The 17,710-nt window shown below is 44.2% G+C and overlaps 1 protein-coding gene across 2 annotated transcripts in view; it reads left to right on the top strand.

The window, feature by feature from the left end:
• Nucleotides 1-17,710, top strand: part of LRRC49 (leucine rich repeat containing 49) — a 231,849-nt gene that overhangs the window by 22,302 nt on the left and 191,837 nt on the right. For both annotated transcript variants that reach the window (XM_008151368.3, XM_028160350.2), the window contains one exon: nucleotides 2,766-2,832. In XM_008151368.3, the coding sequence (XP_008149590.1) occupies nucleotides 2,766-2,832 (67 nt within the window). The remainder of the gene's footprint in view (nucleotides 1-2,765; nucleotides 2,833-17,710) is intronic.

Raw genomic sequence — 17,710 nt, 5'->3', positions numbered from 1 at the left:
TCAATTCAGAAACATTACATTGATCCTCCAAATCAGAGAAATGTGGGCTGGGACAATCTCCATCATCACTTGTGTATAATTTCCAATATGTTAAAAATAAAATTCTTAGATAGATACTAATTCCAGGACATTTTTTAAATTAATTCATTGATGAGGAAACCAATAAGATGACAAAGCTGGTTCAAAGGAGGATAAGAGAAAGTGATATATAGTCAATGAAAAATGACAAATACTGGAATAAGATTGTTAAGTTATAAACAGGTTAACTTTCCAATTAGATAGAAATAAATTATATTCCTACTTGGCCAAAAATCATACATCAGTTTTCTACAAGTTAGTATATAACCTTACAGATAACCTTACAGAATTTGGGCTCTGACCCATAGTGAATAGATGATTTTTAGGTAGGTTTGTTGACAGTGCTCTGACATTGAGAGGACCTGCAGTCATTTATTAGCCTTCTTTTCAAAGTCTGGTTATCAACATTGAGTAGCACCCTTTTTTCTATATTCACATATTACAATTTTATAAAATTGTTTTTATACTATGTGTTTTTTCACTTGAATACTTATATTTTATTACTTAAGTTTTCCAATGTTATTAAATGTTCTTTGAAAATATAATTTTTATAGCTGCATAATCTATATGGGTATATATGTAATAATTTACTTACTTTCCTTTTTATTAGATACTAGAGGCCCAGTGCACGAAATTCGTGCACAGAGGGGTGGTGTCCCTCAGCCCAGACTGCACCCTCTCCAATCTGGACCCCTCGAGGGATGTCCGACTTCCCGTTTAGGCCCGGGAAGTTGGACATCCCTCTCACAATCCAGGACTGCTGGCTCCCAACTACTCACCTGCCTGCCTTCCTGATTGCCCTTAACCGCTTCTGCCTGCCAGCCTGATCACCCCCTAACCACTGCCCTGCCAGCCTGATTGATGCCTAACTACTCCCCTGCCAGTCTGTTTGCCCCTAACTGCCCTCCCCTGCAGGCCTGGTCACCCCTAACTGCCCTCCCTTGCAGGCCTGGTCACCCCTAACTGCCCTCCCCTGCAAGCCTGGTCCCCCCCAACTGCTCTCCACTGCAGGCCTGGGTCCCCCCCAACTGCCCTTCCCTGCAGGCCTGGTCATGCCCAACTTCCCTCCTCTGCCGGCCTGGTCCCTCCCAATTGTCCTACCTTGCAGTCTTGATCGTCCCCAACTGCCCTCCCCTGCAGGCCTGGTCCCTCCCAACTGCCCTCTCCTGCTGGCCATCTTGTGGTGGCCATCTTGTGTCCACATGGGGGCAGGATCTTTGACCACATGGGGGCAGCCATCTTGTGTGTTGGAGTGATGGTCAATCTGCATATTACTCTTTTATTAGATAGGATAAAGGCCTGGTGCATGGATGGGGGCCAGCTGGTTTGCCCTGAAGGGTGTCCCGGATCAGGGTGAGGGTTCCCTTGGGGTGTGGGGAGGCCTGGGCGAGGGGCCTGTGGTGGTTTGCAGGCCGGCCACGCCCCTCGGCGACCCAAGTGGAGGCCTTGGTATCTGGGGTTTATTTATCTTCTACAATTGAAACTTTGTAGTTTGGAGTGGAGCCATGCCTCCTGCTTGCTCTGTGGCGGCAGCTATTTCTGTTGGGATTTATGTATGTTCTATAATTGAAACTTTGTAGCCTGGAGCGGAGACCAAGGCAGGCCAGGGCTTCAGAAGCTTGGCTTCTTCATTACAGGGGGCAACCCTTGCCTCCTGATCTTTCCAGCTCCGTGGCTGCCACCATTTCTGTTGGAATTTATTTTTCTTCTATCATTGAAACTTTGTAGCCTTGAGTGGAGGCCTAGTCCGGCAAGGGCAGGCAGAAAGCTTGGCTTCCTTCATTGCCGGGGAAACCCAAGCCTCCCTCCTGCTCTCTGTGGCCGCAGCCATCTTGGTTGGATTTATTTGCATATTCATTCCTGATTAGCTGGTGGGAGTGGCTGGTGGGCATGGCTTGTGGGTGTAGCAGAGGTACAGTCAATTTGCATATTACTCTTTTATTAGATAGGATTTATATTACATACTTTTTTCCCTCCTCTAATGCTGTAATTAATATTCTTGTCCATAAATCTTTGTCTCCATCTCTGATTATTTCCTTAGTATTTTCTATTAGGTAGGTGAGTTTACCCTCGTAAAGCTCATATGAGGGCAAATTGAGATTTGATAAGAATAAGGTCTATGTTTTAGGGCATTACTTCTCAAAATGATCCCTGGACCAGCAGCATCAGCATTACCCAAGAACTTACTAGAAATGCAAATTTTTGGACCCTGTCCCAGAAACTCTGGAGGTGAGACTTAGCAAGCTATCTTTTATCAAGCCCTCCAGATGATTCTGATACAAACTGTTTTAGGGAATGTGAGCTTAGGCATATAAAAGAATTGAATAAAAGGCTTCTCTAGTAGCTCTGAGGTCAGCTTGCTATTAGAAAGCATCACTCTCTCCTAAAGCCTAAGGTTCTTAGAAGAATTGCTCTTTTCTAAAGATATGTTGTTTAAGCTGGGGGGACATTTCCTCTAGTAGGGCTGCATATTTAACAATACAATTAAATTGATGGGAAATATGTTTTATGTAATATACATGTTTATATATATCATATATATTTACATAGATAGATAGCTGTAGTTATTTCTATTATCTGTATTTAAGTTATAGGGAATAAATAAAAATGAGTTATACCTTAGCATATTTTGTTTTACAATAGATGTGATACATCTACATTTCTACTCTACTTACTCTGATTTTTAGAATCAAGAAAATCTCAAATTTGGAGAATCTAAAAAGTTTAGATGTCTTGGACCTTCATGGAAATCAGGTATTGTAAAGATTTTTTATATTTTTCTTCTTTGAGAAAAGTCTAGGAATATTGGCATTGCAAGAGTTTTAAGAATTATACTGAATTTTTCAAGAGTTACTTTACTGATTCACTGAAATGTTAAGCCTATTTACATAAGATTTGGTAATTCTGTATCTCATAATACAGAAAGCATTTGAAATCTTTATAGTAATGACAACTTTGTTTCTTACTTAATCTTTTATCAACTTATTTTAAAATATACATTATCCAACCTCAACTCAAGACTAGAATATTACTAATGCTTTTCTTCTACCTAGGTGTTCCTCCTTTATTTTGAGATAACCGCTTTTTGGATTTCACATTTATTCTTTCCTGAATTATTTTTAGTTGGTTTTATCACATATATGTATCTAATCTAATAATAGACAAATATGCAAATTGACCATACCTCTGACACACCCACAAGCCACGCCCACAAGCCACTCCCACCATCCAATCAGAGCGAGTATGCAAATTAACCCAAACCAAGATGGCTACAGCCACAGAGAGCAAGGTTTCCTAGGTAACAGAGGAAGCCAAGCTTTCTGCCAGCTGTTGCAGGCCTAAGCCTCCACTCAAGCTACAAAGTTTCAATTATAGAAGGTAAACAAATTCAAACAAATGGTGGCAGAATGGAGCTTGAGAGAGCAGGCCAGGGTTGCTGCTGACAACAGGGGAAGCAAAGCTTTCCACACACCCTGGCCAGGCCCACCCGCTTAAGGCAACAAAGTTTCAATTATAACCCCAACACAAATGGCTGCTGGAGCCCCAGGCTTGGCTCTGCTCCAAGCTACAAAGTTTCAATTGTAGAAGGAAAATAAATTCCAGATACCAGGGCTTCCACTTTCGTTGCCAGGGGGCGTGGCCGGCCTGCAAACCACCACAGGCCCCTTGCTCAGGCCGCCCCACGCCCCAAGGGTACCCCACCCTGATCAGGGACACCCTTCAGGGCAAACCAGCTGGCCCCCACCCCTGTACCAGGCCTCTATCCTATCTAATAAAAGAGTAATATGCAGATTGATCATCACTGCAACACACAATATGTCTGCCCCCATGTGGTCAAAGATCCTGCCCCCATGTGGACACAGGATGGCCACCACAAGATGGCCAGCAGGAGAGGGCAGTTGGGAGGCACCTGGCCTGCAAGGGAGGGCAGTTGAGAGGGACCAGGCCTGCAAGGGAGGGCATTTGGAGGTGATCAACCCTGCAGGAGAGGGCAGTTAGGGGTGACCAGGCCGGCAGAGGAGGGAAGTTGGGGGCAAAGAGGCTGGCAGCAGAGTGGTTAGGGGGTGATCAGGCTGGCAGGCAGAAGCGGTTAGGGGCAATCAGGAAGGCAGGAAGACAAGCAGTTGGGAGCCAGCAGTCCTGGATTGTGAGAGGCAGGCAGAAGCGGTTAGGGGCAATCAGGAAGGCAGGCAGGCAAGCAGTTGGAAGCCAGCAGTCCTGGATTGTGAGAGGGATGTCTGACTGCCCGTTTAGGCCCGATCCCAGGGATCGGGCCTAAACGGGCCTAAACGGGCAGTCGGACATCCCTTGAGGGGTCCCAGATTGGAGAGGGTACAGGCTGGGCTGAGGGACAACCCCCCTCCGTGCACGAATTTCGTGCACCAGGCCTCTAGTGCCTAAATAATACATCATTTAGTAACATTGTCTTTTAATTTAAAAAAGGTATCACAGTGTTGTCATCTAGTTTTCTCTTTTCAGATACAATATTATGTTAATGGAATTCATCTTTTTTATTAAGTAGGTATAGTTTATTCATTTTCATTTTTTTGTATTCCATGGTGTGGTTAGATGAAAACTTTTTTTCTCTAGTTTATTATTGATAAACATTGGGTTGTTTCCTTTTTGTTTTCTGTTTTGTTTCCTTTTGAGAATAGTACTTCTAAGAGCATTCTTGTACATGCTTCTTCCATATACCATATGTACTCTATAATATAGATCTAGAATTGACTTTGCTGGGTTAGGTTATTAAATTCTAACTTTAATAAAAGATAATGCCAAATTGTTTTCCAAAGTGGTTGCACCAGTTTATACTCCCACCAGTACTACATAATAGATCCTATTACTTCACATCCTTTTCAACATTTAAAATTGTCAGACTTAAATTTTTGCCAATTAAATTTTTATAGTGTCCCCTTGTGGTTTTAATTTATATTTCTGATTACTATATAATCTGGGCTCATTCTTCAGTTCAGTCAGTCAATTTGTCTACTTCAATATCTGTTTATTCTAATTTATCTATCTGATTTATTATGTTCCCCCTCCTGTTCTTTTCTTTCAGAACATCTTGGCTATTTCTTTTTTAACACTTTGCTCCTCCATTTACATTTTAACCTTTGAAGTGTGAGTACTTACTTAGGAATAGCTATATGAGCAGAAGTTCATCTTACCCCTAAAGTAGTAAACGTACATTCTGGGATGATCATGGAGTCCCTGCCTGTTGATGATCAAGATCTGCCATTGCCAATTGCAGTCATCCAGGCACAAACCTCAGTATGATCCTGAGGCTCTCTAAGCTTTTAATCCCAATCATTTTCATGAAAAGCAAATCTACACTAATAAAAGAGAAACATGCAAATTGACCATTCCTCCACTACGCCCACAAGCCAATCAGGAGTGAGTATGCAAATTAACCCAACAAAGATGGTGGTGGCCATGGAGCTGGAATGAGCAGGAGGCTTGGGTTGCCCCCGGCGATGGAGAAAGCCAAGCTTCCTGCCTGCCCTGGCCTCCACTCAAGGAGGGGCTGGAAAAATAAAAGGAGGGGTTGGGGGCCTGGGTCACTGGGGGCGACCCAGGCTTCCAGCCCGCCCTGGCCTCGGCTCAAGGAGTGGCTGGGAGCCTGGGTCACCGGGGAGTGTGGCCAGCCTGAAAACGGCCCTCAGCCCCTTACCCAGGCTGGTTAAGCCCCCATGAAGTAACAGTCCCCGCTAGGGGGTGTGGCCTGCAAACAGCCATCAGCCCCTCACCCAGGCTGGCCAGGCACCCCAGCAGGGACCCCCACCATGAAGGGGGTGTGGCCAGCCTAAAAACAGCCCTCAGCCCCTCACTCAGGCTGGCCATGCCCCCCCAGCGGGGTCCCTCACCCCATGGGGGCGTGGCCGGCCTGCAAACCACCACAGGCCCCTCGCCCAGGCTGCCCCCCGCCCCAAGGGAACCCCCACCCTGATCCGGGACACCCTTCAGGGCAAACCAGCCAGACCCCACCAGTGCACCAGGCCTCTGTTTATACTAATAAAAGGGTAATATGCTAATTAGACTGGGAGACCTTCCAGGAGACCTTCCAGACGTTCTTCTGGACAAAGCCATGGTGGTGGGGCCGAGGTAGAGATGGTTAGAGGCCAAGAGGGGAGGGCAGTTGTGGGTGATCAGGCCAGGATGAGACGGCGGTTGTGGGTGATCAGGCCGGTTGGGGAGGCCATTGGGGGTGATCAGGCTGGTGGGGGGGGGGCAGTTGGGGGCAAGCAGACCATCAGTGTGGGTCAGTTGGCAGTATTCAGGACAGTGGGGGTCAGTTTGGGGTGAGCAGGCCAGCAGGGGGGCAGTTGGGGGCGACCAGGCCAGTGGGGAGGGCAGGTAGGGGCAAGCAGGCCAGCAGGGGAGGCAGTTGGGGGCGAGCAGGCTGGCAGGGGGGGCAGTTAGGGGTGAGCACGCTGGCACGGGGGGAAGTTGGGGGTGATCAGGCTGGTGGGGGGGCATTTGAGGACAAGCAGGCCAGTAGTAGGGGGCAGTTGGGGGCGAGCAGGCCGGCAGGAAGAGTGGTTAGAAGCAATCAGGCAGGCAGGCAGGTGAGTGGTTAAGAGCCAGTAGTCCTGGATTGTGAGAGGGATGTCTGACTGCTGGTTTAGGCCTGATCCCTGTAAACTGGCAGTAGGACATCCTTCGAGGTGTCCCAGATTGGAGAGGGTGCAGGCCAGGCTGAAGGACACCCCTCCCCCTATGCACAAATTTTGTGCACCGGGCCACTAGTCTACACTAATAAAAGAGAAAGATGCAAATTGTCTGTACCTTCGTGATGCCCACCAGCCAATCAGGTTTTAGTATGCAAATTAACCCAACAAAGATGGCAAGTTAATTTGCATACACAGGCTCCGAGTGGCCGGGGGTGGGACGCTTGCATTGTCGCCATGGCAATGATGCAGGCATTCCACACCGCTCTAGCCGCTCTGGGCCTCTGGGCAGTGTGGGAAGGCAGAAAGGTGGCTCTGGCCGAGCTAAGGCAGAAAGGCGGCTCCAGCCCGAGTGAAGGCAGTGCCAGCAGCCAGGGGAAGGAAGGCCCATTCTTGCACGAATCTTTGTTCATCAAAACTCTAGTGTAACTAATAAAAACTTGGATAGCTCTAGATAGGCCACCTCTGTCAGGTTATCTTGTGCCAGCCCCATCTGTGTGTCTGTGTGTGTACCTTATGGGAGGAGTGATGGTAGCCTGGTCTACAGGCTGGTTAATGTCACTCTAATACAGGGGAAGTTGCCCAGTTAGGTGGTGCTGGAAGGGGCATAAGAAAGAGTTTTGCCAGCAGGAGAAAATCATATGCAGAGCACTGAGAGTAAAAATAGCATGGTATTTTTTTTACTGCTAGATAATTTAGCAGGTATTGAGGAACGGTGAAAGGTGAGGTAAGAGAGGTAGGTAGAAGCCAGATTGTGGAGGGCTTTGTATGTCAACTACAAAGGGCTTTGTATATCAACTAAGGAATTGATATTTTTTCTTATAGCCCACTATTTTAAGAACTATCCATGACTATTAATGGTGAAACAATGTCTAACTCTAAAAAAATTGAATTGGGTAGTTAGAAAAACTAAAAGAAAATTATGTGTATAATTTTTGTCTTTTGAGTTTACGTCTGTTGGAAATAAAAGTGATACTTGGTATACATTGTGAAAATGTATTTGTTTTATGGGTGTGAAAGCATTTTGAGGAATGATGGTAGTGTTCAAGAAATAGACTTGGGTTGATCTCTTCCATGGACACAGACAATAGGGTGGTGGAGCCTGGGGCAGGGGTCGGGGGCGGGTTATTAGGGGTCAGTGGGAGAAAAAAGGGGACATATTTAATACTTTCAACAATAAAGATTTAAAAAAAAAGAAATATACTGGGGAATGGAACGAGATGGATGGAAGTGAAACTGGAGACGGAACAGTTGAGAGTCTAATCCACTAATCTTGGTAAGAAGTGATAATGGCTTGGGTTAAAGTAATAGCAATAGGGACATAATAAGGGGGCAGATTGGATAAATATTAAAAAAGTAGAAACATCAAGATTTAGCAATTGATTATATGTGAGTAGCAAAGAATGCAAAGGAATGTGGGAGGTTGACTCTCCATTTCTTACCTAAATTTTATTTGGTCTACTAGAATTTGTTCTCTTGGTCGATGACTATTTTAACATGGACACGGATATGCTTCAAGAAAAATCTGTTCTTTCAGTGCCATCTTTTCCTTCAGGGAGAGCTTGCCCTTTCTGTGATTTCTTGCCTGAAAGCAGACATTTACGCTTTTTGTTATTGCTGAGTAGGAAGTTTGTCTTTATCCAGACAGAACAGTCTGGGTTACTCTTATATAAAAAAGTTAAGGCTGGAGTATCCAGCCTTTCTAGATGTATTAAGAAGCTCTGCAGTCTATCTTGGAATCCTCACTCTGATGAGTGTGACCCATAATTGGGCTTTCTAAATTCCCATAATCTCTTCTTGCTATGAAGTTTATTCACTAATCAGGAACTATGTTCTCATGCTATACCACTGTTAGCCTGAAGTTTCTATCATTTACTGTATGCTTGTGACTTAGTCCGTGGCTGTAATGAGTAAGAGACTGTTTTCTAAAAGAAACGCCCAGTATTATTAGCAGAAGGGGGAAGACACTATGCAGTTCATATAACAGTTGTACACTCTCTTGAGCTCAGGAAAGTTTCATTTTATGTTTTTTGTTTTTTTTTAATATATTTTATTGACTTTTTACAGAGAGGAAAGGAGAGGGACAGAGAGCTAGAAACATCGATGAGAGAGAAACATCGACCAGCTGCCTCTTGCACACCCCCTACCGGGGATGTGCCCGCAACCAATGTACATGCCCTTGACCGGAATCGAACCTGGGACCTTTCAGTCCGCAGACCGACGCTCTATCCACTGAGCCAAACCGGTTTCGGCAGGAAAGTTTCATTTTATATATTTAAATTTTGCTTATCCACTTATGCTTGTTACTATTGTCTTTCACATCCCCATCTTATCTTGTATTTCTCCTACCTCTATTTTTCCTTACTATTTTAGAAGAATTTATCAAGCTTATGCTAACATGAACTGATTTTCTACAGTGTCGATTTTACTTTTTGCTGATTCCATTCATTTCTAATTCTATTAGTTTTATTATTCAGTTCTGTCATCTGCAAATACTGATAACCTGTTTCTTCTTTTACAGTTTTTGTTTAACTAATTATTTTTTATTTATTTTTAATTGTTTAAAGTATTTGGTTGTCTCCTTTTTCCCCTATTCACGCCACCCTGGCCCTCCCCCACCAAAGGCAAACCCCCACCGCCCTAGTGTTAGTGTTCATTGGTTATGCTAATACGCATGCATATAAGTCCTTTGGTTGACCTCTAACCGCCCCTCCCCCCTCCCCACCTTCTCTCTGAGGTTGGACCGTCTGTTCAGTGGTACCTTGTCTCTGGATCTATTTTTGTTCATCAGTTTATGTTGTTCATTATATCCCACATAAGAGTGAGATCATGTAGTATTTATCTTTCTCCAACTGACTTTTTCACTTAGAATAATGCTCTCCAGTTCGATCCATGCTGTTGCAAATGGTAAAGGTTCCTTCTTTTTTATAGCAGCTTAATATTCCATTGTGTAGATGAATCACAGGTTTTTAATCCAATCATCTGCTGATGGGCACTCAGGCTGCTTCCAGATCTTAGCTATTGAAAATTGTGCTGCTATGAACATAGGGGTGGATACATCCTTTCTGATTGGTGTTTCTAGCTTCTTGGGATATAGTCCTAGAAGTGGGATCACTGGGTCAAATGGGAGTTCCATTTTTAACTTTTTTGAGGAAACTCCATACTGTTTTCCACAATGGCTGAACCAGTCTGCATTCCCACCAGTAGTGCACAGGGTTCCTTTTTCCCACATCCTCGCCAACACTTGTCATTTGTTGATTTGTTGATGATAGCTATTCTGACAGGTGTGAGATGGTACCTCATTGTTGTTTTGATTTGCATCTCTCGGATAATTAGTGACTTGAGCATATTTTCATATGTCTCTTGGACTTCTGTATGTCCTCTTTCGAACAGTGTCTATTTAGGTCCTTCACCCATTTTTTTATTGGATTGTTTATCTTCATTTTGTTAAGTTGTATGAGGTCCCTGTAAATGTTGGAGATTAAACCTTTATCTGAAATAGCATTGGCAAATATGTTCTCCCATGCAGTGGGCTTTCTTATTGTTTTGTTGATGGTTTCTTTTGCTGTGCAGAAGCTTTTTATTTTGAAGTAGTCCCATTTGTTTATTTTCTCCTAGTTTCCATTGCCCTAGGGGCTGTATCAGTGAAGATATTGCTATGACATATGTCTGATATTTGCTGCCTATGGCTTTTTCTAAGATTTTTATGGCTTCCTATCTTACCTTTAAGTCTTTTATCCATTTTGAGTTTATTTTTGTGTATGGTATAAGTTGGTGATCTTGTTTCATTTTTTTGCATGTATCTGACCAAATTTCTCAGCACCATGTATTGAAGAGACTGTTTTGACACCATTGTATGCAATATTAATTGAGCAAATGGCTTGAGTCTATTTCTGGGTTCTCTGTTTTGTTCCATTGGTCTATATGTCTGTTCTTGTGCCAGTACCAGGCAGTTTTGAGAACTGTGGCTATGTAATATAGCTTGATATATGGTATTGCGATCCCTCCAACTTTGTTCTTCTTTCTCAGGATTGCTGTGGCTATTCGGGGTCTTTTTAAATTCCAGATGAATTTTTGGAGTGTTTGTTATATGTCTGTGAAATATACCAATAGTATTTTAATGGGGATTGCATTGAATCTATAGATTGCTTTGGGTAATATGGACATTTCAATGATGTTGATTCTACCAATCCATGAACATGGTATGTTCTTCCATTTGTTTATATCTTCCTCTTTTTTTTTCAACGTCCTGTAGTTTTCTGAGTACAGGTCTTTTACGTCCTTAGCTAAGTTTATTTCTAGGTATCTTAATTTTTTTTGGTGCAATGGTAAATGGGATTGTTTTTTTAGTTTTTCTTTCTGTGAGTTCATTATTGGTTTATAAAAAAGCCATAGATTTCTGGGTGTTAATTTTGTATCCTTTTACATTGCCTAGTTCATTTATTAAGTCTATTGGTTTTTTGATGGAGTCTTTGGGGTTTTCTATGTACAGTATCATGTCATCTGCGAATAAGGTTAGTTTTACTTCTTCTTTTCCAATTTGGATGCCTTTTATTTCTTCTTCTTGTCTGATCGCAATGGCTAGCACTTCCAGTACTATATCGAACAGGAGTGGTGAGAGTAGGCTTCCCTGTCTTGTTCTTGTTCTTAGGGGAAATGAGTTTAATTTTTGCTCATTGAGTATTGATGTTGGCTGTAAGTTTGTCATATAAGGCTTTTATTATGTTGAGGTTTTTATCAAGAAAGGATGTTGGATTTTGTCAAATGCCTTTTCTCCATTGATTAATATGATTATGTGATATTTGTCTCAATTTGTTTATGTGATGTATCGCATTTATTGATTTGCAAATATTGTACCATCCTTGCATCTCCGGAATAAATCTCACTTGGTCATGGTGTATGATTTTTCTAATGTAATCCTCAATACAATTTGCTAGAATTTTGTTGAGGATTTCAGCATCTATGTTCATCAAGGATATTGGCCTGTAGTTCTCTTTTTTTGGTGGTGTCTTTATCTGGTTTTGGGATTAGGGTAATGCTGGCTTCATAGAAAGAACTTGGAAGTGTGCCTTCTGAGGAGCATAGGTTATAGTTCTTCTTTGAATGGTTGGTAGAACTCCCCTTTAAAGCCATCTGGACCAGGGCTTTTGTTTGCTGGAACATTTTTTATTACTGCTTCAATTTCTTTGGTAGTTATTGTCTTATTCAGGTTTTTTTTTTTATTCTTCCTGATTGAGTTTTGGGAACTTATATTTTTTTAGAATATGTCTATTTCATCTAGGTTGTCCAGTTTGTTGGAATGTGGTATTCATAGTATCTATCTAATAACAGAGGAATATGCAAATTAGCCAGGATGCCGTAACGTCACGACTGAATAGCAAGGACCTGAAGCTGCATGGCGCCTGGCTGGGGGCGAGGGACCTCAGCCCGTGTTCCCCGCCAGGCGGGGCTGGACGGAGGACCTCAGGCCGTGCCCCTTGCCCAAGCGCCGGGCTGGGACCCCTCAGGCTGTGCCCCCCACCCCAGTGCCCAGCTGGGGGACCTCAGGCTGTGCCCTCTGCCTGGCAGGGCTTGATGGGGGACCTCAGGCTGGCCCCCCGCCCAAGCTCCGGGCCGGGAGCCCTCAGGCCATGCCCCCCTCCCCGGGACCGGGCCAGAGGACCTGAGGCTGAGCTCCCCGCCCTGTGGGGCTTAACACGGGACCTGTGACTGCGCCCCCGACCTGGCGCCAGGTAGGGGGATGTGAGGTTGAACCCCCACACATGGCGCCGGGCTGGGGGAACTGAGGCTGTGCCCCCCGCCTGAAGGGGCTTGACAGGCATGGGGCTGGCTGGGTCTGGGTCTCACCCAGTGGGGGTGGGCCTGGCTGGGTCTGGGTCTCCTGGGTTTTTGAAGCGTGTGTGGGTGGTGGGCAGGCTCTTGACTCTAGGTCCCATGGTGCGCCCCAGACTCTTGACAGGAGGAAGATTTTCATATACATTTTACTAATTTTCTTTCATCTCTGACACTTCTATTATAGAGAAAGGGCAAATAGCAATATTAAAATATTTCCTCTAATTAATCCCCTTTTAATATGCATGAATTTTGTGCACTGGGCCACTAGTTTTTTTTTTTTTTTTTTTTTAATAATCCTTTGTATTTCTGTGGGGTCAGTTGTTACTTCACCTGTTACATTTCTGATTTTGTTTATTTGGGTCCTCTCTCTTTGCTTTTTGGTGAGCCTGGCTAGAGGTTCATCAATCTGATTTATCCTTTCAAAGAACCAGCTCTTGGTTTTATTGATCTTTTGTATTGTTTTTTGTTCTCCATATCATTTATTTTCACTCTGATCTTTAGTATTTCCATCCTTCTGCTTACTCTGGACTTTTCTTGTTACTCTCTTTCTAATTCTTTGAGCTGTAGGATTAATTTATCACCATTTTTTCTTGTTTTTTTTTTTTTTTCAGGTAGTCCTGTATAGCTATGAACTTCCCTCTCAAGACTGATTTCACTGTGAACCATAGATTTTGGATTGTTGTGTTTTCATTGTCGTTTTTTACCAGGATACTTTTTATTTCTTCTTTGATTTCTTTGGTAACCCAGTCATTATTTAATAGCATGCTATTTAGCCTCCAAGGGTTTGATTTTTTTTCATTGTTTTTATTGTAGTTGATTTCTAATTTTATGCCATTGTGATCTGAGAAGATGCTTGATATGATTTCTATCTTAAATTTGAAGAGACTTTTTCTGTGTCCCAATATGTGGTCTAGCTTTAAAAATGTCCTGTGTGCACTTGAGAAGAATGTACATTGGGGTGAAATATTCTGAAGATGTCAATTTTTCCATCTGATCTAGTGAGTCATTTAGGATTGATATTTCTTTGCTGATTTTTTTGTTTCTTTGTTTAGAGAATTTATCCAGTGGTGTCAACGGGGTATTAAAATCCCCTACTATGACTGTATTGCTGTTAATCTCTCCCCTGATATCTTCCAGAAGTTTTTTTTTAAATGTATTTAGATGCTCCTGTATTGAGTGCATATATGTTTACAGGAGTTATATCTTGTTGAATTGCTCCCTTTAGTATTATGAAGTGGCCTTCCTTATCTCTTCTTATGGCCTTCACTGTGAGGTCTATTTTGTCAGATATAAGTATTGCTGTCCCAGCTTATTTCTCATTTCCATTTATCTGAAAAAATTTTTTTCTATCCCTTCACTATCAGTCTGTGTGAGTCCTTTGTTCTGAGGTGGGTCTCTTGTAGCCAGCAGATATATGGGTCATGTTTTCTTATCCATTCAGCTACTCTGTGTCTTTTGATTGGAGCATTTAATCTATTTACATTTAAAGTTATTATTGATAGGTACTTGTTTGTCACTATTTTTATTCTTTGTGCCTGTGTTCCTTCTTCCCTTTCTATTTCTTCTTTTTACAGCATTCCCTTTAGCATTTCTTGCATTGCTGGTTTGGTGGTAATAAACTTTCTTAGCCCTTTTTTTGTCTGTGAAGCTCCTGATTTCATCTTCAATCTTGAATGATAGCCTTGCTGGATATAGTGTTCTTGGATTCAGTCCTTTGCTTTGCAACACTTTTTATATTTCATTCCATTCCCTTCTGGCCTGATGTGTTTCTGTTGATAAATCAGTTGATAGTCTAATAGGAGATCCCTGGTATGTAACTTTCTGTCTCTCTCTGGCCGCCTCTAAGAGTCTTACTTTGTCGCTGGTGTTTGCCAATTTAATTATGATGTGTCTTGGTGTCGGACTTTTGGGGTTCATCACGTTTGTGACTATGAGCTTCTTGGATTTGTGTGAGATTTTTCTTCCCGATATCAGGTAAGTTTTCTGTCATTATTTTTTCAAACAGGTTTTCTATTCCTTGCTCTGCTTCCTCTCTTTCTGGCACCGCTATTATGCGGATGCTGTTTTGTTTTGTTTTGTCCCAAATCTCCCTTAGGCTCTTCTCCTGCTTTTTTAAGTTATTTTCCAGTTGCTGGTCTGCTTCAGTGTTTTTTCCTACCTTGTCTTCTAGCTCGCTGATGCAGTCCTTAGCTTCTATTCTACAGTTGATGCTTTCTATTGTGTTCTTTACTGATGCTATGTCATTCTTCATTTCTTCTTGGTTCTTCTTCATTTCCTCTTGATTCTTAGCACATGTTGTCGAATTTGTCTTCCATCCTTTTCAGCATCCTTTTGACCATTGCTCTGAATTCTTTCTCTGACAAATTGCTTGCCTCCATTTTGTTCATATCCTTTTCTGGTGATTCCTCCTTTTCTTTTGGATGGGGGCTGTTTCTTTGTCTCCTCATTTTTTCTTTTCTCAGGGTGTCTAGTAATGTGGCTTACTCTCTAACACATTGACTAAAAGACACAAAATACAATTCGATACGCCACAACACATAGGGAACAAAACACTAATGTATTCATGACACCAATAACCCCAAATAAAGGTGACCAGCAGAGAAAAGATAATTAGGGGGAGAAAAGAGTGCAAAAATATTATTGAGAAAAGAAAAAAAAGGTAAGAGAGAAAAAGAATAAAAAAGATGGAAAAATCTATGTATATGGGGAAAAAACTCCACAAAATCAACAACTAATCCAAAAAATGCAAACAATAAACACCCAGCAAAAAAGGAGGGGGAGTTGAATCTGAAGAGGCAGAGTTTATTTCCAGAATGTAAGGTAAAGGCATTGAATGAGTGGGGAGTGACCATGATTCAATATAGAGGAGGTAAAAAGAGAATGAGTGTATAAGAAGAAAACAAAATACTCAGTGAAAAATAATAAATAATAATTTAAAAAATAATAATTTAAAAATATGTATTAAATATATATATAAAAGAAAATTTTTATATATAAATAAAAAATTTCCCTTTCTTTAATCTATTCATCTATTTTTGGGAAAGGAGAATAGAGAGCAGATAGGCCTGCGTTTGGCGAGTGAAATTAATTAAGCTATTAGTAGAAGAAGAGAACAAGTGAGAAGAAAAACAAAACATAAAATAAACAAAACAAAACAACTAACCATCAAACAAACAACAACAACAACAGAGGAGAACCAAGAAGGCGGCAAAGTTAAACAAATGAACTGCGCCGCGCACAGCAATTTCAAAAATACAACTGGAGGACAGAGCGTCTGCCACCCAGATCCACAGGAGAGCTGGCTGAATGGTGGATTTACAGCTAAGAGGGAAGAGGAAAGAGCGAACTCGGAGGGGATGAGGTGCGGAGGCGCGTGGGTCGGGCTGGTGGCGGGGGAAGGCTTGTGTGGCTTTTTTTCCAACCCTAGGGGAGATTAGCTCCCCATCACCCTGAAATCCAGCTTCTGGGGACGCGAGGGAGACCCAGACGCCTGCGGGGAGAGGCTGGACTCTCGGCCTTAGTGTCGGAGAGCGGGAGTAACTTCCTTGCAGAGGTGCGCCCAGCAATCAGTGTTTGCTGCGCTGGAGTGCGGAACGAGGGGGCTTAGAAACGTGGAAAGCAAAAAAAGCAGACTTGCAGCCATTGCGGTTCGCCACGCCATGGCCTGGTGGTGCCCTGAGACCCCGCCCCGCCCTGGGACCCGCCCCGAACATTTTGCAGACCCGCCCCGCAAGTCTTGCAGGCCCACCTGGGCTCCAAGCAGCGGCTTTTGCATGTGGATGGCCTGCCCTGTGGCAACTTGACCAGATAAACTGCGGTTCTAGTCGGACTGCTCCAGGGCCGCTCAGACAGGAGGAGGAAACTGCAGTTTTTGCTGTAATCCCTGCTGAGTGGCCTCAGGCAGTAGCTGACCTACACTCCATTGGAGACCCAGAAATGAGGGCATCTAGTGGTCGGTGTGAGATGACACCAGATTTCAACCACTCGCATAAGGGACACATTCAAGAGGCAGACTCAGTGAGCGCCAAAGCCTTGCTGCACCAAGACCCGGCCCATAAACGTTTCTCCTGCACAGCAACTCTTCCTTTATAGACAAAGAGGGCCCTCACGACCAATTGGCCTGGAGGACAATTCCTCCCAGTGACACCAACAACAATCAAGACTTAACAATACAAAGGAGGACCAAGATGGAGGCATAGGGCGGAAGCCTGATTGTTGCCTACCACAACAATTTTGAGACTACGACGGGAGAGCAGAGCAGACACCATCCAGAACCACCAGAGGGCTGGCTGAGCAGATGCTCTACAACTAGAATAAAAGAGAGGGGTACACGGGATGATGCTGATGCCGGTGACCCAAAGACCACACTTTAAGAACTACAGCTCAGGCGACACAATGGCGGCCTGGAACGTGCTCAGCGCAGTTCCCCGGCGGTCTCCGGCTGAGAGGACGGCTCCACTCACTGCCGAGCACGGACAGATGAGCCCCTGGGAGACATGGGGTGGGAGACTCCATTCTTGCTGACCTCCGAGTCCTTCAAGAATCTCAACGCCCCGGAAGTGGCCAGGTGCGCACGCTTGGAGACCGGCCACCGCTGCAGACCGAAGGGCCGACGCAGCGACACCGGACCAGCCTGCCGCCGCGCACCAGGCACACCGGAGCTTTGCCGAGCCCGCCGCCCAACGAGTTCTGCGGCAGCCGCCCTGGAGCTCTGAGAAAATGGCCGAAGGAATTGCTGAGAGGGAATTGACCAACAGGAATTGGGATCAAGAAGACGAAACCCCGCTGGGACCCGGGTCCGGGTGAGGCCCCGCGCCCCTGGGTCCGGGTGAGGCTGGAAACTGGGTCAGGGTGAGGCTGGGTTCTGGGTCCGGGTGAAGCCACATGCCCCTGGATCTGGGTAAGGCCGCACGCTCCTGGGTCCGGGTGAGGTTGGGTCCAGGGCCCGGGTGGGGCCGCCCCCCTGGGTCCAAGTGAGGCTATGCACCCCTAGGTCCGGGTGAGGCTGGATCCTGGGTCCGGGTGGGGCCGTGCACCCCTGGACCCAGGTGAGACCACGCGACCCTAGGTCTGGGAGAGGCCACGCGCCCCTGGGTCCGGGTGAGGCCACGCGCCCCTGGGTCCGGGTG

The sequence above is a fragment of the Eptesicus fuscus genome, chromosome 2, assembly GCF_027574615.1.
Source record: "Eptesicus fuscus isolate TK198812 chromosome 2, DD_ASM_mEF_20220401, whole genome shotgun sequence".
NCBI classification, from domain to species: Eukaryota; Metazoa; Chordata; class Mammalia; order Chiroptera; family Vespertilionidae; genus Eptesicus; species Eptesicus fuscus.
This window is presented reverse-complemented; position numbering and strand designations above follow the sequence as displayed.